This window comes from Brachionichthys hirsutus, chromosome 19 (assembly GCF_040956055.1).
Source record: "Brachionichthys hirsutus isolate HB-005 chromosome 19, CSIRO-AGI_Bhir_v1, whole genome shotgun sequence".
NCBI classification, from domain to species: Eukaryota; Metazoa; Chordata; class Actinopteri; order Lophiiformes; family Brachionichthyidae; genus Brachionichthys; species Brachionichthys hirsutus.
The window spans coordinates 8,994,384-9,017,372 of record NC_090915.1 but is presented as its reverse complement, the minus strand read 5'-3'; the positions used below and the strand labels follow the sequence as shown (position 1 = coordinate 9,017,372).

At 44.1% G+C, this 22,989-nt stretch overlaps 2 protein-coding genes across 2 annotated transcripts; one reads left to right on the top strand and one right to left on the bottom strand.

The window, feature by feature from the left end:
- Positions 1–591: 591 nt before the first annotated feature.
- On the bottom strand, positions 592–18,223 carry atp2a2b (ATPase sarcoplasmic/endoplasmic reticulum Ca2+ transporting 2b). Its single transcript, XM_068753101.1, has 23 exons — positions 18,039–18,223; positions 17,763–17,780; positions 17,570–17,652; positions 16,290–16,394; positions 14,063–14,201; positions 9,608–9,688; positions 8,945–9,030; positions 8,435–8,590; positions 8,145–8,286; positions 7,828–7,994; positions 5,658–5,746; positions 5,422–5,524; positions 4,881–5,012; positions 4,659–4,778; positions 4,275–4,493; positions 4,059–4,182; positions 3,763–3,974; positions 3,458–3,678; positions 3,163–3,365; positions 2,855–2,940; positions 2,650–2,783; positions 2,352–2,469; positions 592–2,067 (listed from the first exon to the last, which is right to left on the bottom strand). The coding sequence occupies exons 1-23, from the start codon at positions 18,154–18,156 to the stop codon at positions 1,795–1,797; spliced, it is 3,129 nt and encodes a 1,042-aa protein (XP_068609202.1). The 5' UTR covers positions 18,157–18,223; the 3' UTR covers positions 592–1,794.
- Positions 18,224–20,333: 2,110 nt separating this feature from the next.
- pus1 (pseudouridine synthase 1) lies at positions 20,334–22,835 on the top strand. Its single transcript, XM_068753238.1, has 6 exons — positions 20,334–20,530; positions 20,650–20,882; positions 20,980–21,117; positions 21,234–21,336; positions 21,453–22,153; positions 22,250–22,835. The coding sequence occupies exons 1-6, from the start codon at positions 20,467–20,469 to the stop codon at positions 22,280–22,282; spliced, it is 1,272 nt and encodes a 423-aa protein (XP_068609339.1). The 5' UTR covers positions 20,334–20,466; the 3' UTR covers positions 22,283–22,835.
- Positions 22,836–22,989: the final 154 nt, after the last annotated feature.

Below are 22,989 nucleotides of genomic sequence, written 5' to 3'. Positions count from 1 at the left end.
AACTTAAAATCTGAGAGCTTTCTAGAAAAATTGAGTGTCAGAGGCATGAAGAGAAGAGCAAACGGTGACATTCAAAACAGGGGGGGGGGGGGGGGGGTGTCAACATCAAGGCCAAACCCTAATTCTTTAGGACTCACTTTCATCTCCAAGTCTGATGCTTCAACATCTACAGTAATGAACTGATTAGAAGAATGTGTGTGTGTGTGTGTGTGTGGGGGGGGGGGGTAGCAGATGGATACTCACTCTTGTGACAAGGGAGCCGTTGGAAGGCATTGTGGAGGAAAAGCACACAGTTGTAAAGTGTCACTCCAGCACACAGTGCAAACAAACGCATGCTTGAACCCCCCCCGACACAATTTCATTCTACAGTAATGTTTAGGTACGAGTCCCGATTCAACACAAATGCCTGTGAAGATCAAACGTACACAAGATCCGCTCCTCTGAATCATTTATCCTGCGTCAAGAAAACCGGAGCGCTTGTGTTTGACATGAATCATATTCAAGGACTAAATATACATAGAAGAAACACTGGATGTGAGGAACGCTGATTACCACTGATCAACGACCGGTTTAAATAAAGACAGAAAACACTTTGATTCAAAGGGTTTATGAGTGTATTTCTTTGAAATAGAAAACAGCATGTTGGTTTCTTTTTTTTTTTTGCAATCCAAGCCCATTTGGAGCCGTTTCAGTATTCGCATCATCTCTAATCTGAATATCTGTTAATATTACCGTCCTTTGAATCAAACTCCATGGAGATGGCAATAAATAAACATCATCCCCACTCTGTTCTGTCTCCAAAGTAAAAGACAATGTTAATAATGAAAGTAAGTTTAAAAAAAAAAAAAAACACAAGACATCCTTAAAAATGTTAAGAGGGGAGATTTTTTGTTCCGTTTTCTGCACAAGCAAATCGTGGCACACCTCAGATGTTACGCTTTAGCAAGGCTGCTAATCCAGAGATGAGCGGAAAAACTAAACACAGAGACTTTTATCACATTGAGGTAGCTGTGCTCTGCCCAGTGCAGAAAAACTGGCTTCTTCTCAAATTATCAGTTTAAACATTTCAACATGGAGGGAGGGCACACTAGATTAAATTAGAGATGAGATTAGCGTTCATGCTTGTTCACAGGACATGCGGATCTTTTTTGATTTTTTTCTTTCGTTTCTGCAGAGCATTGGAACAAAACCTTTCCGCCGTCGAGGCCTGCTGCACGGAGCTCGTCCGATCTGAAAGAGTTCTGAGTTTACACCAAAGACACAATGGCAAACATTAGAAAATAAATCAAGGCATGTCAAAAGAAATTTACAGAGCCGTTAAAAAAAAAAGTTGCATAAAATTCAATCTGTACAGATCAATGGATTTCTTACATCCTAATCTTTTCTTGAGAGGAATGTTAAACAAAACAGTTGTCTGTAGTCACATAAGATAAATGATATTCCCAAATAATTAAAAATATACCTTATTGACATTAAGAAATACATGGAAAGAGGGTATTTTGTTTCAAACCAGCAACAAAGTCCGGGGTTCCAGGAGTGGCGGTCCCATCCTGTCACCTGTCCAAACTCAAACCAGGTGACTTCACAATGTTATCTTCTATTATTAATGTTTCATGTGTTAAAGTTGGTCCTTCTCACACGCAAATACACACGCTAACTCTACAAACACGCGTCACGCGCTAGCTATGCACATGTAGGAAGGCGGAGGAGAAAGAGGACAGAGAGAGAGGGGGGGGGGGGGTGATTCTGGGGGTGAAGAGGAGGGCGGAAATGTTGAGGTTGTGCTCAAGTCAGTCAGGACCAGAACATGTCTGCCATGTTAGTGTCGGTGCTGTAGATCCAGAAGACCAAGGGCAGGGAAACGGCCACGAAGGGCCAGGAGATGCCCTCCATGCATGCAGACAGGCAGCAGCCTCGAGAGCCGGCAGGCTTCTCCGGTTCTTTACCGGGATCCAGGTAGTTCCGGGCTGCAAACTTAAGAAACTCGTCCAGCAGGATGACGGGCAGCGACATCTTGAGCACCATCAGCCACTGCGTCAGGTTCAGAGGGGTGATCTGGAAGATGATCTGGGAAGAGTCACAAAACAGAACAGGCTTAAAGGACACGCCAGCCGCCAGACTGGATCCAAATTTAACCCTCTGTGGTCTACATTTTTTTACAAATCTTCTCAAATTTTGGGTCTGTTCCGCGGCTTTACAAACGATGTCAAGAAAAAGATTCCAACATATCAAAGGGGAACTCTGGAAGAACCCTAAACGTTCCCCACGTGTCCAGACCTCACATCTTTATTGGATCATATCGCTACGTCATTTCAATAATATCGCATCCCAAACTGAAAGACGTTTCTCACCGGCAGAGGCTCCACGTAGAGGATGAGGAAGTGGAGCGACATGGAGAGGCAGATGGCTCCCAGCAGCCACACGTTCTCCCAGGGAGGCATCCTGAGCAGGGACTGGTTATCCGACACGCTGAGCAACAAGCACAAACGCACGTCAGTCGAAAAGCAGCTCGCTGACTGAAGAGAATCAGAACTACTGGATAAGCAGCAGGAGTTCATTTGCTCAATCCAGTTATTCTTTAGAATAAACACCATTTTGGAACGCTGGACTGTCGATTTAGTGCTTTTACACGCCGACGCTCGGACTGACCTGTTCAAGGCGTTGCACATCTCAATGGTGACCAGCACAGATAAGGCCATGGTCATAGGGTAAGGAGACTCAAACACTTTACAGTCCACACCCTGGTAGTCTGGATTCTCTGGACCGCACTGCAGGAAGTGACTCTGGAAAAGAACAGCGATTGGTTTGGCGTGTCGAGTTAGTGAGACGGCGTGCGTTTGGCTGCATTTCATACCAGCTGGTAAAAAGTGATTCTTGGACCATCTTCAGCAGCAACAAACCACCAGGCGGCAGCACCGACAGTGGCGGCGCCCACGTAACCTGGTGAGGCAGACCAGAAGGACGTCACTCGTGCCCACGCAATGACGCAGGTGCCATGAAGGCAAACTATAATCAGCCGTGAGGGTTTTCCAGCGGCGTTAGCTCTTTGTGCTAATGTGGCCGTTTGCAGCCAGTTAACAGTTTACATGGATTATATGTTGCAGCAGGGACACAATCACCCAAATAATAAAACCTGACCCTCTCCACGCAACAACCACTCACATCCAATGGCTAGGTATCTGAAGAAGAGCCATCCAGAGATGAGGGGCTCGCGGGCGTTGCGTGGCGGCTTGCTCATGATGTCCAAGTCTGGGGGGTTGAAGCCCAAAGCGGTGGCGGGCAGACCGTCAGTCACCAAGTTGACCCAGAGCAGCTGAACCGGGATGAGGGCTTCGGGGAACCCCAGAGCCGCGGTCAGGAAGATGCTGCAGGAGAGAAGAGAAGCACGGCTGTGATCACGATGGCGTTTACCAGACGGCGGGCGCGTTTCACCTTGGCGTAAGCCGGCCTTCCTTACCAGACGACTTCGCCTACGTTGGAGGAGATGAGGTATCTGATGAACTGCTTCATGTTGTTATAAATCGCCCTGCCCTCCTCCACCGCAGCCACGATGGTGGAGAAGTTGTCGTCGGCTAGCACCATCTCTGAAGCCGTCTTGGCCACGGCCGTGCCCGAGCCCATGGCGATGCCGATCTCTGCTTTCTTCAGAGCAGGAGCGTCGTTGACTCCGTCGCCGGTCTGAAGATCATCGAAACCATTTCACAATTAACCCGCTCGCTCGCGTTTTATCGTTTCACTTTCTTCTCTGGCTTTCGTTCTTACCATAGCGGTGATCTCGTCGTAGGACTGAAGATACTCGATGATCTTGGATTTATGCGACGGCTCCACACGGGCAAAGCAACGGGCTTTGACCACAGCGTCTCTCTGCGCCGCTGGCGAGAGATCATCGAACTCGCGTCCGGTGAACGCCATGCTGGAAACATCATCGTCCTCGCCAAAAATACCAATGCGCCTGCAAATGGCCACCGCAGTCCCTGAGATGCAAGTAAAGGTGTAAAAAAAACGATCCTGATCCGAGCAAGTCAGGAGGTCTGTCTGCGAAGACTTCCTCTACGCACCCTTGTTGTCTCCGGTTATCATGATGACCCGGATGCCTGCCAGACGGCAGAGTCGAATAGAGGCTGCCACCTCGGCCCTGGGAGGATCCAGCATGCCCACGCAGCCAACAAATGTCAGATCGGTCTGGAAAAGGGCAAATGGATGCAACACTCGGTAACTGTCAGCCCCCGACAGGAAACCAAAGCGAGTCCATGTCCGCCGGCGCCGGGTCTCACCTCGTACTCGACGAAGCGGCTGGAGTCCTCCAGCACCATGCTGTCCTTGCTGACGACGCTGTCCCGGGTGGCTAAAGCCAGACAGCGCAGCGTGTCCCGGCCTGTTCCGTACTCCCTGATGGCAGACATCAGCTTGTCTTTTACGCCGGGGGTCATGGCCACCTTGTCGCTGCCTACGCGGATGTGTGTGCATCTGTCGATCACCCCCTCTGGAGCACCCTGTGAGGAGGAATACGAAAGAAAACGCACCTTGAGACATTTGCAGCTCTTTAACGATGTAGACATCATTAATAAAAGGAAAGAATGTCAGTCACAGAATCTTATGACATGTTCGGATGTCAGTCAAATCAAACCCAGCCTGCAGAGATCGTCGGCGTTTTGTACCTTGACAAACATCTTGCCAACAGACGAGCGAGCCTTGTTGGGAGTGCAGTAAACAGACATGGACTTCCTGTCTCTGGAAAACTCCAGGGTAAATTCTTTCTTCATCAGCTGCTTGATTACCTGAAGATATGACACAACACAAATATCTTCAGAGATGAAGTTTAGACAATAAATATAATGGTTTCTTTTGCAAAGCCAGCTGAAGAGCTGAAGGCCACTCACAGAATTGCAGGCGTTGGACCTCTCGATCTTGGACAGCCCTTTAACGTTGGTGTCGAACACGTTCATCTTCTCCACCAGGCAGGTGAGCGCCGTCTCCGTGGCCTCGCCCACCTTCTCGTACACGCCTTTGGCCTGGAGGTAAAAAAAAAAAAAAGAGGAACCTTACAGTTTCAACTGACACTAGACACTTCTAGTCGAGGAGACATTAGGGTTGGACAACGTCCTGGCTTTGTCTCCCTGGTGGACAAGCCTCAGTGGGTTTGATCTGAACTGGAGCCGTATGTGGCTAGCAGGCTGCTAAGCTCAAACGCACAGGATGATGCTTCTTGCTCTCAACAAAATACATGAGAGCTCTCATTAGGACTGCGATGGACTGCGTTATTACACACTGCATTACACTGTTATAACAAATCAACAACTCCTGTATCCGTTTCATATTAGAAGCGAGGTGTTGTGGTCAGTGGCTTCACATCAGAACGGTTTGAAATCCTTAAACCCGGCCAACCCTACATAACATGCAATAAAAATATGCACTACCGACCTCGTTATAATCCAATGAGGAATCATTGCAGAGAGCACAGATGGAGGCCAGTTCTACCAAGGCATCGTACTGGGAACATCTGACTGGTTTGCCCTCATGGAACCTGAGAAGAACACCAATGTACATGGGGAAACAAAAAAAGTGAGCCGATGGAGACCCACGTGGTGCAAACGAAAGTGTTGAACAGCTTTTATTTAAAGTCACTATTTTTATTCTGCGGAGCATTTTGTACTCACACTTCTCCAACTGGGGCGTATGTGGAGCCAGTAACAGTGAATTCCTTTAACGAACAGTAATCCCTCTCTGCTCGATCGACGATGAACATCTAGAATCCAAAACACGGGTTGGGCAAACTTAATATTTAATAATCACAAAGCATCTGTTGACTATAAACAGTGCTATTTTCACTCCCGTATGAATTTCACACACAGTTCGAGTCCTTTCTGTGCCGGGTTTGTGTGCTCTCCGCGCGTCTGGCCAGGTTCTTTTAGGATCGTCTCGTCTTCAGGAAAATGAATGGCTCAATATATATTTGAGATATAAATCCCTTCAACAAATGGTGGACATCACATCCAGCGGGTGGCAGTGTCCCCCCCCCCCCCCCCATCCACAGGAAAGAAACCGCCACACCGTGAGGCCGCATGAACATAAAACAGAGTGCGATTATGAAGTCCTGAGCCAAAGCAGACCGCTGGGAAGTCTGGTGGGGAAGCTCCATAAATGTCAGATGCAGAATTCCTCTGCACTCAGTCACACCACACGAATACACTGTATAAAAGTCAATCAATCCAAGGAGGAAATATTTGGACCTAGAATATCCAAACCTCTAGGGAAGGACATTGGTTACACAGTGTCTGGTTTGTTGAGCATCTTCATATATCAACACAAAGTGTTTCCCACTGAAAGGCGGAGGGAGGGACTTTTATATCCTAATAATCACAAAGCCATAGCCTATCATTTTTTATATTTTGTTCCCTATGCAAATAAGATGCAGCCAATTGTTACAAGGACATGTGATATAATCAATTAAAGCAAACAGGTTAGTCAGACACCAAGAGAGCTGTTGCTGTCTGGGATTTGGTGAGCGACTTGAGTGCATTTTTGAAGACTTTTTAAAGCCTCCATCAAGTAAATGAGAAAATCCAGATTTTTTGTATCCAGACGGGTATCCGGATTGCTCAAAACATTTAATGGAATCTAACTCTTCAGGTTCCCCCCCCCCTCCCATCAAGATTCACCCAGCAGTTTTTCGCAATCCCGCTAACAGACAGACAGACGGACGGACGGACGGCGTCAAAAACATAACCTCCCTGACGGAGGTGATAATGAGATGGCATTATTTCTTTTCTCTCCTCAAACACCGGTAAGACTACGAATACGAATCACAATGAAGTTGAGTGAAGGGGACATTTTGTTTTACATCTTTGGATCGAGGGTGTTTGAACACGAGTTCAAGTTTCTCAGTCATATTAGTCCAATAACCAGGAATAGTAATCTGTGGTTATAAAAAAAGAAGCCTTCTAAGCACGATTCAGGCTTCAAAATTGTAAAAGGATGAGTCTAGAAAGTAAGAGGATAGACAGCGAGACAGAAAATCAACACAAGGTCAGTTATGTAACTTATGCAACTACTGCATACTGATCAGCTTTGGTGCCTGAAAAAAGAGAGGAATGGAGAGCAGAGTGATGCAGGCAGAAAGGACCAAGATGAGCAGCAGCACAAGGAAGGATGGAGAAACTGAGCAAGGGGGAGGGGTCTGTGTCAAGAATGTGTTTTTTCCCTGGAAATCAGCACGTCTAACAGTTAAACCGTCTGTAAATAGACAGCAGATCATAGAGCAGAATTTATTCACGCTCACACATTGATCGGAAGCTTCTACGCTGCAGCGCTTAAAGCGAAATAAATCCCGACTGTTAGCGAAATGTGGTCAGGGATGTTTTACTGCTCTGTGACAAGTCTGCACTTAAAAGATTCTCAGATGTCAGAAAAGTATCCGAACCCTTGCTTCTTCCCTTCCTTGTATGGCAGGTTTTAATTTCTGCTTATTCCTTGGATCCGTCTTCCATTTTCTTTCCGGAGTGAAATGGCGAAGCGTAAACACACAGTTCTCGCCACCACTAATTCGCCTGTTGTTTTATAAACATTATAATATCAAGTGTATTGACAATATATCTAATGTTTTTTTCCCATTGACATTTAATCTTTCGTGAATTCAGTGAAAATCTATAAAGCCTTCTTTCAACAATTTATATATCTAGCAGCTCAGCTTGATCGCTTCTAAAACCATTTCAATTAAAAAAAATCTAATTATAGTCTGCAGATAATAAATCCTCACCTGTGTGTGTTTCAGATTTATTAGTAAAATAGCTGCTGTATAAAAGCTGGAGCTGCTTGTGCTCGTCTTACCCTGCAGACAGACATCTGATTGGTCGTCAGCGTGCCCGTCTTATCGGAGCAGATGACAGACGTGCAGCCAAGGGTCTCGACAGAGGGCAGACTGCGGACAATGGCGTTCTTCTTGGCCATTCGACGTGTTCCGAGAGCCAGACACGTGGTGATGACAGCAGGCAGACCTGCAGGGAGGGGGACAGTAGACGAACTGTTAAAGAAACGGAGACGGGATTCGTGCTAACTGATGAACATGCTGTCCTTTTGTCCTTGGATCTTAACCGTCTGCATAACAGCGCAGCAACGGCTCCTCTCAGAGTGCGGCTCTAGCGTACCTTCAGGGATTGCAGCGACTGCCAAAGCGACAGCTATCTTAAAGTAGTAGACGGCGCCTCGGATCCAGGACCCCCCATGGACCGGGTCGTTGAAGTGTCCAATATTGATGATCCACACAGCGATGCAGATTAGTGAGATAACCTTTAATTAAACAACAGTTAAACTGCTGTATGAAAGCAGTCAGTTGATCCTACTTCAATAGCTGGGGGGGGATTTTATTCCTAGTTTAAATAACAAAGATGGAAATACAAAAACAAGAGTAAAGGAAGAACGGCGCTTCGTATATTACTTTAGACAGCTGCTGTCCGAACTCGTCCAGCTTCTGCTGCAGCGGCGTGCGCTCCTGCTCGGTTGACGCCATCTCATCTCGGATTTTTCCGATCTCCGTGTTGCCGCCCGTGGCCACCACCACACCAACAGCCTTACCAGCGGCGATGTTGGTGCCCTGGAGTTACGCAGGGAAAGGCAAACGATGAGAAACAAACATTACTAACTAAACAGGCCTGCGGACAGAAGGTGTAAAACGAGTTAACCAGCTACAGTGAGACGCGGAGAGCAGATTCAAAATCCAACAGAAGTCAAATACACGACTGTCTTCAACTAAAACACAGAAAGCGCTTGAAGCTGCCACTGAAGAACATGAGTATAACCTGTAGCTGCACCCCTACGCCGTCAAACATGCATGTATAAATAAAGAATTTACCATTCTCCAGAATGGCTGTCACACTCAAACGGGTAAACGTATGGAAAATATCTATTTTATATATATATATATATCATCATCTTTTGAGTCACTCACAGAGAAGAGCATGTTCTTCTTGTCCTGGTTGACGGCACGTGGGTCAGGAACCGGGTCGGTGTGTTTGATCACCGACACGGACTCTCCTGTGGGAATAGGAAAAACAGCAGACATGAAACAGGAAGCAGTTTCTACACGGGAGCGCAAAGTTCCCGTCGTGATGCTCGGCTGACACGTTTGGGCAGATCTGTTGGGAAAAGATTGCAGCTGACTGAACGGGTCTAAATGCTTCACCGCTACTGCCTTTCAACCCCTGCATCCGATACGCGGTTGCACTGTATGTGTCTGTGCATGTACTCAACTGTGCAAGGTCTGCACTGTTTTGATAGAGCGCATTTAACAAGCCGTCTGGCCATGAACGGGGAAAGGTGGAGAACAGGAAAACGGCCGAAACGCCAAAACATCCAATGGAACTAACTCGCTACCAATTAAGGTAGCAGAGCAAGACGAGAGACTCGTGGGCTTAATTCAAATAAACCTCTTCTCTCTAGAGGTATACGGCCTTAAATATTTCCCCTCCTGATCTATATCTGCTATCCCACTTCTGTGTTTTGGTGCCGACTGCAGCCATGACAACAGGATGCAATGAGGCCGTGTGCGTCAAGAGGAGGAAGACGTTGCTCACCCTTGCTCTGTCCCCGTCACAAAAACTAAATGTTTTACCTGTAAGAATTGACTGGTCGACCCTCAGCGTGGTCGACTTGATGGAGGACAGCCTGATGTCTGCGGGAACTTTATCGCCAACTGTGGGCAGAAACAACAAAGTGCATGAGACCCTGAAACTCCTCCGCTGGATTTCGAAGCATCAGTGAGAACTGATGACAGATAAGTGAACCATACAAGAAACAAACAGATGCCCAGCGGTCATGAACCGACGCATTCAGTTACGTAACTGTCCTACATTAACATGACAAATCAACGCATGCATTAACGTACAAGGCAATGAACTAACAAATCAAGTTCCTGTGTTATCCCAACTCAAGCTCCTTGGGACTATTAAAATAAACAGACTCAAGTTAGTTGTTGGAGAAAGGCTGAGAGGAAAGTCGTGCATTTAGAAGATTATTGATGTTCCGCTGATTTTCGTACAGGACGGAAATAGACTGCTGCTCATTCTTTCCACTGACACGTGGCTTTTGTAATCCCCAGTAAAACAAATGTAAATTTATAACAAATCTGAAAAAAACTGCTGCCACGGAAGAAGGAACGGGAATCAATGAACCCATTGACTTTAATAGCTAAAAGAAAAAAAAAGGTGAAAATCAAACCAATTCGGCAAGAATAAACATTTTAAACTTTTTCTAAAAAGCACATTTATAGGATAGAAAATACAAACGTGCACAATAAGCACGCATCTCTTGGAAGTCATCACTGTTATGGAGAGAAAACATTTGACTCAGTCATGGTATCAAAAAGCCTAATAGTAATATTTGGCTGAGTGTATATAGCAGAATCATTATTATAGTACTGACTACGGGTCCTCAGAGCTTCCAAAAAGGATGACTATTTAATAACGAAAGATTCTTAAGAGATCCCTCTGTGCACAGCAATGAGGGCATTTAAACCGAAGCTCAGAACTCTGCAGTACCCAATAGAGAGGAATAAAGTGGGGAAGGAGGAGAGGACAGAATGGAAAGAAGGATGAGAGGAGTCCTGCATAACACACGGCCAAAAATGGGAAAACTATTTTGACCAGTTGAAAACATGCTGTTGGGTTTGGGGGGAAGGGGAATGATGAGAAAGAAAAAAGGCAAAGAGAACCGGCTCCTCGTCATCGGCTAATTAGCGGTGTGACGCAGCGTCTCTCTCTGTCCAGTCTCGTGACTTTGTGACAGAGTGAAAGTACTAACAGGAACCGACGAGAAGAACTTTAGACGTATTGTTTTACACGTTGCTTATACGACATCAATATACAGAAAACCCTGCTATTATTATAAATGCGTTATAACATGTGGAAATGCTTAGTTCGCACTGACTGAGCTGGACTCTATCAGTTGCACTACCAAATTTGGTCCTTTACTTGACTGGAGGCTGACACGACCACCTCATCATCACCTGCCTGTAAACTCTACCTCTATTAACCACAAAGCTGCAGCCAATAGTTTCACAGTGGATAAAAAAAAAAAGGAAAGAAAGATGTTTAAAATTTCATCCATAATTTCCCAGAAGCCTAAAAAGTCCCCTTTAGATTTCTCTCTCAGTCCAAACGACAGTGCAACAATGACACAATCTTGATTTAGTATCAGAAAGGAAAGGAAAAAGTAAAGAATCCTTATATCCTTTAACACGTTTGTTTGTTTTTAAATTGAGCACCACCGTTTATATTAAACAACAAAATGATTGGTAAGAACTTTGGTTCAGATCAATTATCTCTAACTAACTGATGATGATGACTCTGACATGGAAGGACACAAATTAAAAATCTTTCATTTATAAATAAAAATTAAATCTGTCATACTGAAACACCGACTCATGAAAATGCGATAAGTCCGAGTTACGATATCACACATAATTCCATTTTAAATCTGATTTCCAATATGGATAAACACCGATAGCAGCACACAGTCACAAAGAAGCAAGTAAAGAACATGGTTGAGTGGAATAGACAGTCAGCAAAGGCTAGGCGACGACTAACAGCCTGGGTGATGACGATCCACAGACTGTCCTGCACTCTTAAACACAAGAGAGGAAATGAGGCCGTGTGTCCAACCGGAGCACAAATTATTTACCAGACGGAACCTGCAACATTTCAGAAACCGTCTTGCTGTCTACTCTCTCACGGGACAGGGCAATATCAACACTAAAGGCTGTTCCGAGTCTGTTGAAAGCGTAAACTCAGGAGACAGGAGGAACACACCGGTAGGCCATTGGTCACATGCACAATGCACATCTGAGCCATGTGCAGCCGTCCAGAAACATTCAGTGGAAACTTTGGGGAAGAAACACAAAGCAAAACTTATGCATGGGATGCTGTCGCCGTGATGGTCAATCCCAACAACGCGAAGCCGAAACTGAAGCCCGTGTGTGTGTGTGGGCGGATGCTTACACTGTGGGGGACACATCTCAGATCAATGCAAGGAAATCTTATTTCAAATATGACTTGAATTGTCAAATAAGCAAGCTGAAGATAGCGATTATGAGATTTACATCTTTAGAGGTGCTACAAAGCATGCAGGACATTTTAATAAAATTCTGTTCAGTGGTTTTTGAGGAGATACATATGAATGGACAAATAACGGGAGCAACGCTTTATGCATCCCATTAATATTTGGCTTTCACAAGTAATGCCAGAGCATACTGCTTGTATCCGCGTACACCTTAAAATATTAGAACATGTTAAGGTACTTTCTGCCACATTCAACTGTAAACATTTTTTTTATTATTACTTAAAACGTTGAAAATTGGAACACAGGGTCAAACAAAAATAAAATTCTTGTCATTAATCAATTCATACTGCAATGAAATGCGTGCAACACAGACAAAACACTTCAGTGTAGCAAAGAAGCAAACGAAAGCAAAAAGGGTTTTATTCTTTTCTAGCATGAAAAGAATGGATCGAAACACGTTACACACATGGTGACAAACATTTACAAACCAAGATAAGAGTTCCACTCGACACTTAACGACTCCTCTGCTGGATATGAACTTGTGTGGCAAACTTATCCACAGCTCAAAGTCTGAAAGCGCCGCAAGGATAGAAACCACACGCCCGGTCTGCATTCTGGCTTCATCATACATCATCAGCCGTCATGCCGCAGCTCGCTGGTGAAGAGGCTGGCATCCCTGCAGCCGCTAAGACGAAGCACATGCACTGAAAAGCTCCTTTGGCTGGTCACACACAATCAAGACAGCTTCTGTAATTGATGTTCACCACATCCAGAACTCCGAGGAGGCACTACATATCTCATCTCGCCTGGGAATGCTTGCCACCCCCCCAGTGGAAGCTGGGAAGTGTTGCCGGGAGAGGGATGACTGGCCTGCAGCCACTGGGACCTGATCACAAAGACCTCGATGGACAGGCGGGTGGGTGGAGACTACCTTTATGCAACATGCCAATACATGTCATCAGTCCAAAAGGAGAATCAACAATGCCAAATGAACGATAAAACTACTAATGGCCGTCGTATCGACTGGCACTGAAGCCAATGTCGATGAAATCCGTTCTTTCATTCCTGGTGACAATCTTAAAAAGCCGTCATCTAATCTCCTCAGTGAACGACACGCAAACAGCCAATCACTAAACAGGTCCGTTGTTACGCTTCAGCCTCACGGTGTGACATACGACAGAAATGGTGTTGAAACTAGCTCCCCTAGTTTTGACATATGATGCTATGCCAGGTAATGTGCAAATAATACTTTTAACAGAGGCCTTGCGTCTTGATTTCATTGCATTTTTTGACAGAAAATAGCTAATAATTTTAGCTGTCTAATATGTAAGAACACAGATGTTCCTGTGTAACGCAGCATTCACTCTGGAACCCGGTGGAAACACAATAAACAACTCCCTTTCAGCCTCTAACAAGATTATAATGAGATAATGAACAGCGAATAATATTTAATTCGCTTAGTCTTTCACGAGAAGCTACGTACCTAAAATAAACAGAATAAGAGAAAGACAAACAAAGAAAGATGAAGGGTTAGACCCGGTGAGAATAAAGAGCAGCAGTGACGCAAATGTTAGAAACACATGCAGCCCTATTCAAGATGAGGTTAGCCAAGAAAACATGTCGAGGAACATCTCGGACATCTGCTCTGATTGCGTAACTTCTTCGGCCATCATTTGACCATCATTCTGCAATTGCCAAGGGATGAGGCATCAGCTGTCTGTGCGTGGGAGTTTTAAATATAAAGCGCATGTCATCACTTTATTCACAATGCTTACAGAATTTACTGTAATTATCAACGATAATTTGTTGATTTATGGTCATTTATATCTTGCTTAGAAAAGCACCAGATACACAAACACACATCCGTCAGTGGGTTAGGATGATGAACCATGATGATAGACGTTTCCTGTATGAAAAGTCGAGGCTAAATGCTTCTTCACTGTTTTGTTGATGACATCATTATCTTGGCGGGGACACTAAATCCAGCGTAAACAAAGCTTCATAATTTTACCTGCCACCTCCACGACGTCTCCAGGCACGATGTCTCTGGCCTTGATTCTCTGGACGCTCTTCCTATCCTGGCGGTACACCTTCCCCATCTCTGGCTCGTATTCCTTGAGCGCTTCGATGGCATTTTCTGCGTTTCGCTCCTGAACAGTCGAGCAAGAAGGAAAAGGGTTTAAAAGAAGCCAATTCCAGTAGAGGAAAGTTGAGTAAAGTTGTTTTAGAAAGACTACAGAAAGCTTTTCCTATGGCCAAATTATTGTTTATATGAGAAAATACATTATTCTATCAGTAGATCAGAGCACTGCTATGACTACGCTCACAATATTACTTCCATGCCCCATAATGTTCCTTCTTAATCTGCTCATTTCCATTCCTCATTTTCCTGTCGTTGCTGACTTTACTTGTCGGACTCATTGTGCTCACACTGGGTAATTTTAGTGGCAGCTCCAAGGGCGGCTAGCAGAAAGGCAGCAGTCAACGACACATGGCAAGATGGGACACACAACCCCAGGGCATTAAGGCTTTTTGTCAGGAATAACTGAGACATAAAAGGCCTGGCAGTAAAGGAGGCGCCAAGAAGGTTACCTGAAGCTACAAAAAAAGAGAACACAAAACATCAACCACATTGAATTCAGAGGATAACCGTGTTAGCTTCAGGTAGGAGCGTATGGTGAACAGCAAAGAAGCAGCGAGAGCTCCCTCCTCCACTTTTACATCGACAGAGGCTTTCTTCACATAATCGAAGGCCAACAACTCCCCAGGTAAACGCGCCTCTGTGAGCATTTCACGTACACAATACAACCGAGGAGAGGACCCCCAACCCTACCTCAGGGTCTAAATGCAACACTTTCATTTGTAATCATAAGGCTTGTTTTTCTTTAAGACATTTAATATTGGAGACGCTTGCACAAGAAGAAGCACTCCTCATGTGTGACAGCAGAAGACCAATCAACACTGAGCCCAGGGAAGTATTTATGCACATTAATCGCAGATGCAAGATATCCCTAATCAAATAAATCTAGTGAACCTATTTTAACCCCAACCTTTAAACTTAAAAACAAGAACAAAATGGCATTCATAAACATCTAAATGTAGTTATTGCCTATTACATGTCAATAAATAGTCATTAATAATTATATCTTTGCTGTTAGGGTGTTCCGTGTAGTTTGCCCCATGTTAGTTAAAATTTGACAGAGCATTTTCTTTAATACAATACTCTAAGAGCCAACAAAGCTTAAAATGACTTAAATAGTCCTTTCTACAGATGAATGCACTGTTTTCTGAATTGAATCAAAGGCTGCCAGTGGAGAATTGGATCATTTTTGTGTTTAGATGAGTGCTTCCACTGACGACTGTAGATGCCTTGGCTTCTTGTCTATAATTAAGGTATACGATGAGCAAACAGTACAGCTTCATTAAGGAACTGAGACTGAACATCCCGGTGCAATGATAAGATCAAGTAGGTCTAGAAACAAAGAGGCGCATAAATACTTTCTTACAGGCTAATTTAAACAAACTGATTCAATCATATCAATTTAATCCTAAAAGTTTTAATGTTGCTCAGTCAAAGAGGAGTTGCTGGGTTTCCTCAAAAGAGGCAGAATATAACAAGGGGGGGGGGGGGGGGGGGGAAGTGGAGCAGGAAACATTTCCAGGGTGAATCAGCAAGCAGTCACCACCAAGTCACCAAATATAAAAATAGGAAGCTATGAGAACAGCTAGAAAACATGTGATGAACGTTTTGAACCAACCAACCACCATTTAGCAACGTGATAAAGTGAAGGTGTTCACGCCTCCCTTAAAATGTCATCATTTACAGGAGGCTCACGGAGAAGTGGCTATCTGGCTAAAGGATAGATGTTTAGCATTTTGCAGTAGACATTGCAGCAAGCTAAAGACCATTTGCATAGGTGCCACAGTGTCTCAGGTTACTCTCACCCAGATCCATGGAAATCTTGAACCGAGTGATTTGACATGAACCTGTACCCTGCAGCAGAGATGGTGCTCAGTTGTTTACCTATAAAGAGTTTGGCACACAACCGTACCCATGCTTTTCAGTTGAATGTCTTCAGCACTTTCACTTTTGTGATACCATATACAGTCGATTCCATTTAGTCAATTTGGAAATTGAAAAAAAGAACGCAATTTGTATCTGCATGTAGAAGACAACCGTTTAAGTCAAGAAGACGAGCACTGAATAACCCACGTGAAGGTACATTTGTGCATTTTACCTGCCAGACTCCCACAATGGCGTTGGCTATGAGAATAAGTAGGATAACGAAAGGCTCCACGAAGGCTGTGACAGTTTCTTCTCCCTCTTCAAACCAGGCCAGCACCTACACACAAAAAAGAAAAGGAAATGGACAACAGAGATATCTGCATTTATAATTAGATACAGCACAAAATACAATGCTGACGGGTGAGACACATTAGCATTAACTCCAGCACCGGTAATTAGCATGATTCCATTTGTAGTACGTGGGTGTTTTTTAAATACCAGAAGGTTATGTTCTATTAACTTGCCTGACAATACTTCACATTACTGGCTCATTCCCACTTCTAATCTAATATCCACGCATACTTTTTTTTAATTTTTTTATCATATTCTGATTCCTGGGAACCTTCTGTTCTTAATTTTCTTTGCAGCAATGTGAACCAAATGCAGAATGCCCTACTTTGCAATAACCCCATTTTCACGTTAGCTGTCGCATACTCCAAAATAGCGTGAATGTAGATACTCATTCTATGATTCATTTTAAATGTCAAGCTGGCTCTTGCTAGTACTGCAGAAAGTCACGCCAGACAAACATGCAAAATAGTGACCATTTTCTTCTCAGAGTATTTAGTGAAGTACTGTATGCAAAACAAAATGCAAACAACGCTGTACTGCCGACTCCAATCTATTCAAGCACGACAAATAGAATGTCTAATTCAATTATAAGTGCCTGTCAAAGAATGTTCCTGAACAATCGGATAGAGAAGCCGAACTGTCACAAAGCACAGAAAATGTATCTCGCTGATCTGCTCAGAAGATCAGACTTTGAACTTGGGAGACGTCGACACGAGGAAGTCTTCGGTTTAGACTCGGACACGCTTTCCTGGTGACGCAACGACGAGGCTCCGCCCACTCTTCTATCAAAGGTTGCCAGAAAATCTCAGTCGTTTGTTGCTGTCATCCTTTGACCGCGAACGCAAAGCACGCCGTGCATTCAAACAGTGGTGCACGCCACTAACACGACGCAGCCATTTGTTCCCAGACTAACAATGCTGCACCGTCTCTTTTTAACGACTGGCTTCGGGACTCCTTCTGAGACAACAAACGCAAAGCGGTTCAAACAAATAACGAAAATAAAACACACAACTCAACACTGAAAGGGTTTTCAGTCAACAACCTTGACTACAATCATTTTAAGCGTTCAATTCAACAATTTTTGCGAATGCGCATTGAACAATCAGAAATTGTTTGCTGTACTCCTAGGCGCTGATCCAAAAACGCTTTTTTTATACTCACAAACGAGATGCAGGCAGCAAGCAAAAGGATCCGCACGAGCAAATCTTCAAACTGTTCAATCACGAGCTCCCAGAGGGATTTGCCTGGGAAACCAGAACTACGGTTACAGTCACAGTGTTCCCATGAAATGAATGAAAATAAGAGGAATGTGACATTCTGATCTTCTAAAGACGAGATCCACTGGATCACTTACCCTCCTCAGCCGGCAGCTCTGCAGATCGCCACGTTTAGATGGGAGAGAATAAAAAGAGAGAGAAAACGGGCAAGCAAGATCAGTGCACGACACACGCAAACACACACACCGGGAGGTATATTCTCTCATTCATAGCGATGACGCGGTTTGTCGTTTGCCGGTGATTAAACAGAGCGTGACGTCACCCAGCCTTTCCTCTATATTCGCATGCCGCCGCCGAGTCCCACGCCGGTGGCTGCGGGCCACGCATTCACATCTAGCGCGGTAGTTTCTCACCGTTCGGTCCGTATCGCTCCCGCTGCTTCTTCATCTGCTCCGAACTCAGGCCGGTGCTCTCGTTGACGTTGAAGAAGCTGTAAACTTCTTCGACCGTCTTCGTGTGCGCGTTGTCCATCGTGTGCGGCCGGTGGAGGGAGGACGCCTCTCGTTTCAGCTCACGTTCCTCTCCTCCTTTAAGTCACCCCGATACTATAAACAAAACAAAACAGAAAGAACCCCCCCCCACCCCCTCCGCTGTGGCCACGGAGTGACCGGATACCGGTCAGCGATGACGCAGCACGGCGCGCAAGGTGCCCGGCGAAAGCGGGGCGAGATAGCGGCTCGCTAGCTAAAGGGTAGCTAACAGGCTAGCTAACTCTCCGGCTCCGCTTGAATTCACCGGCTGTTCTTCGCTAGCTTTCCTGAGAGACCTTGAACGAAGCACGTATAGCAGCGTCGCAGTCTCAATTCAGAGGCTTTCTCTTTTAAATGGCGTATTCCGGATGAGATAGCGCCGAACAGATCGTTTGACCATGTGGCTGAGTTGCGGCTCTGCTGCCTGCGTGTTGCGGAATCACCATAGAATCCTAATCGGCGCCTACTGCGGCGATCTCTGTCCGCATGTGGAATCATCTCATTGGTTGGAGAACCCGGAAATCCTACTCTCTCTCTCTCTCTCTCTCTCTCTCTCTCTCTCTTTTTCTCACACACACGCACCATGGCAAATAATGATTTCATAATGCTGTAATTATTACATTAAGGTCATTAAAAATTAAATATGTTGTGCTCAAATGGAAAAAGTCGAATTCTATTTATATAGGACTTCATTTTTATTGTGCAATGTAGGTTCTGTCTCTTTGGAGGCTCCAATAATCTGTTTTTGCAGTCAGATTTTTGACCTACCTGATTTTAGATGAGACATCTCATTCTGATGACAAAATAAAAACAGTTTTTTTTTGTGTGTATTCAAGAGGATATGTGAGCAACATATATTTACATCATTACATTTCAACTGACAGACATTGTATATTATGAGCAAATTTAGTTTGCGTGTTTATATTTGGGGATATATGCTAATTCAGAATCCTCAGTTTGCAACTGTCAAAGAAAAACCTAATATCATAAAAACAATCTCTAAAAAAATACATCTGAGTTTTCCAAAAAAATCCCTTCCACTCTGAGCTCTCTCATTCAGCAAGGCCAGATCAGCAGCACGACCACTCTTAAAGAATATTTGTATCATATTTAGCCTGAAAAAAGTCAACTGAGACCACAATTGTTCAGATAAATGGCCACGTTCCTTGCATCATATGGGATTGTGGCAACTGGGGCTTCTTTCCCATAGCATGTCTATGCTTGGCATTGTGTTTCAACAGAAAATGAGCCGATTGCCTTATAAGGTGCTATGAAAAGGTACAGGTGTGCATTCTAAGGCTATCTCAGGATGAAGAGTTTAAATGTTGGGCTTTTGTCCTTGAGGAAGACCGAACAATTCACTGTAGAGGTGCCTTCTTTCCACTGCATTTCACTTTTGTAGACAATACAAGAAAAATATGTTGCATTGCAGCAATGCTGTTGCCTCTTGATTAAAGCCATGGACATAACAAAGTAGCGCATTATTTACCTCTGCTGTAGGATTAGGGATGTTTTTTAATTTAAAAAAAATATTACGGTACACTTTTCTTTTACATTTAGAGTTTCACGTGATATTTAGTGGATTAAACATGCACGGAGGCTATAAGCATTCTTTGACACTTGCTGGCTCTAACTTGACTATCTGTACCTAAACATTTATAAACCTTCACAGTGGACTTCATTCTTGATGTACATGTAGTTTTTAGTGATGATGCACTATCTAGAGACTCTGGAGTCTAATATGGGCCATTTTGTTTGACTGTTTTGAGCAGTAAATTCCATAAATAAAAATTCTAACGAGCAATAAAACCTTGATTGATCAGTCTATTTGCTGATAGTCCTCGAAGCCGAAGGAGGTACGCGAGTTCCCAAACCACGGCCCAACAGAGAACTTGGCTCCATTTGTATTTGTACACGCCATGCCAAAGCACCTGAATGACTCCTCTCTGTGTGTGATTCTGCTGCACTCAAGTGGACAAAAAAGTAACTTCCTGTGACGTAAGCAACGCGAGAACATAACAAGTCTCGCGGTATTTACGTCAGACTTGACACTGTGGCCATGTGTTGGTCTCTGTAGCCGCGAACCTGACGTGATTTTCAGCTACAGCTAGCCGACTATTTGCAGTTTATTTCAAAATAGAAACGTGAGCGTAGTCACCGCAGTTTGGGAATAAGGTTTGATTGCCGTTTTTTTTGTAGGACTTACTTTCGATGAATGATGATTAATGTTGGGTTTATCTGAATATTCCGTTCCGCTGTGCGTTAGCATGTCGTGATTAGCTGATGTTACTTTACGGTAGCTCAGAGTGCGATGCTTAAAATCCGACCATTGTTGACTGCCTTAAGTAACCAGAGACGAACGTTTGTTACAACCGGTGAGTGTTTTTCTGCGCTGTCCCAGCGCATTAGCCAGACACGTTTTGTCCAGAATGCAATAGATGTTTATCGAGCTGCACTAGAAATGGCATTCTACTAAACGCATGTGTCCAAACAGGTGATTGGGACATTCACAAGTTTTGCACAATGAGCGAAGAACCCGGAGATGAGCCGACAGCAAAGCTGCTGAAAAGAGCAAATGAGGAAAACAAAGAGTCTCCTGCTGAGTGTGTTCAGGCTACAAAAAGAATAAAAACGGAGGAGGAGAGCGCCGAGGATGAAAGGAAATACCCCAAAAGAAAAGTTGTACTTCTCATGGCATACTCTGGAAAGGGATACTATGGCATGCAAGTATATACTGCTTGTTTTTCCTGCTTTCTGCACTCATAGCCATTTAGTCGTCTCGCATTAATACGAATATGAACATGACGGCGTTCTGTGTTTTTAGAGAAATGCTGGAAACACTCAATTTCGTACCATTGAGGATGACTTGGTCACAGCACTTGTTAAATCTGGTTGCATTCCCGAAAACCATGGCACTGACATGAAGAAGATGTCATTCCAGAGATGTGCCAGAACAGATAAGGTGTGAGCAGAAACCTCTGTAATGTGGTGGAGTTATATGTAAGCTGGATCTGAGAGTATCTGTCATGCATGAGTATTAGTGGTATGATAAAAAAACTTTTTTTTATAAAAATATAGGGTGTGTCTGCAGCTGGCCAAGTGGTGTCTCTGAAGATACGCTTGATTGAGGACACTCTTGAAAAGATCAATGAGCATCTGCCACCACAGATCAAAGTGCTTGGTAAGACACTGGTTCTTCTTGAATAATTTTAAAATGTCTATGATTTGATTCTGAAAGATTCAATCCATCTAAACATGGCAGAGTTTTAAAGTTATTTTTTATGCATGTTCTGGCAGGCCTCAAACGGGTGACGCAGGGTTTCAATTCCAAAAACAGCTGTGACGCTCGGACGTACACGTATATGCTTCCGACGGTGGCCTTCTCCCCGAAAGAATACGACGCTGCAAAGATGACAGCCTTTCGTCTTGATCCGAATACAGCTCAGAGGGTGAACTGTCTGTTTTCCCTCTACAAAGGCACCCATAACTTCCACAACTTCACCTCCCAGAAGGCTCCGACTGACCCCAGTGCCCGCCGCTACATCACAGAGATGTGCTGCGGAAAGCCTTTTCTTTGCGGCGATGCCGAATTCGCAGTCATCACCGTGCGAGGCCAGAGCTTTATGATGCACCAAATCCGCAAGATGATAGGCCTGGTGATCGCAGTGATGAAGGGCTACGCTAAGGAGGATGTCATTGAGCGGAGTTGGGGACACGAGAAGGTGGACGTGCCCAAAGCTCCAGGATTGGGGTTGGTCCTGGAGAGAGTTCACTTCGAAAGGTACAACCAACGATTTGGAGGGGACGGTCTCCATGAGAAGTTGGAGTGGGACAGCGAGGGGGAGAAGATCAAGGCCTTCAAGGAGTCGCACATCTACCCCACCATTGTTGATACAGAGTGCCAAGAGGGCTCCATGATCAGCTGGATGGCCACACTCCCTATCCATGACTTTGCTGCAACCGCTGCTGACAAACAAGACAGTAAAGAGCAAAAACCAGTATGTGGAATTATTACCAGTCACAGCTTCCATTAAAAAAAATTGATAATTATGCATTTATTATACGTATTAATCATTGCTCTCCTTTTCCCACAGGACAGCGCAGATATAGGAAATCACTCTGATTAGACCGCCCTGTCCACTGAAAGAAGTCACTTTCTCTCCAATGTATTCTCTTGCAGGGAATACAGTACATCTTCTTTTTAGTATATATTTCAATATTTTTTTGTGTGGAATCTCATTATTTTTCTCTTATCTAGATGCTATTAAACAAACAGGATAATCATGTCTGTTCTTTAATTTGAAATGTTAATTTCATTTTATAGCATGTTGAGAATACCATCTGGGTTGATGCTTTTTATTGTAAAGAGGCACGAAACATGTCTTTACTCGCATACACATTATGTACAATGAAACAGAGTTGTTACTGTAATTATTCCTATCCATGTGACCTGTGAAGTGCAACACGCGTGGGAATGGTGACTAAATCTGCTGTTCAACTTCCATGTATGAATGGGTTTCAAATACCTGAGTTCCATCATTAAATCCAATGCTTTAATAATGAAATGCCACTTAAGTTTGTTTGGCAATGATTACCTGTTTTATAAAGTCTGATCACTTGGTTATGTGCTTGAACTCGTGGTTTTGCTCAATATGAACACAAAGAATAAAATAATTTCTCATCTAATATTTGAGTAAAAATTTTTTGATTGTATAGTTTTGTGTAAATTATTCCTCTGACAGACCTGTGGTCATACTGGTATTAAAATGGGCTTTCTGTATTATATATATATATATATATATATATACACACAAACTATGATAGTGAATATGGA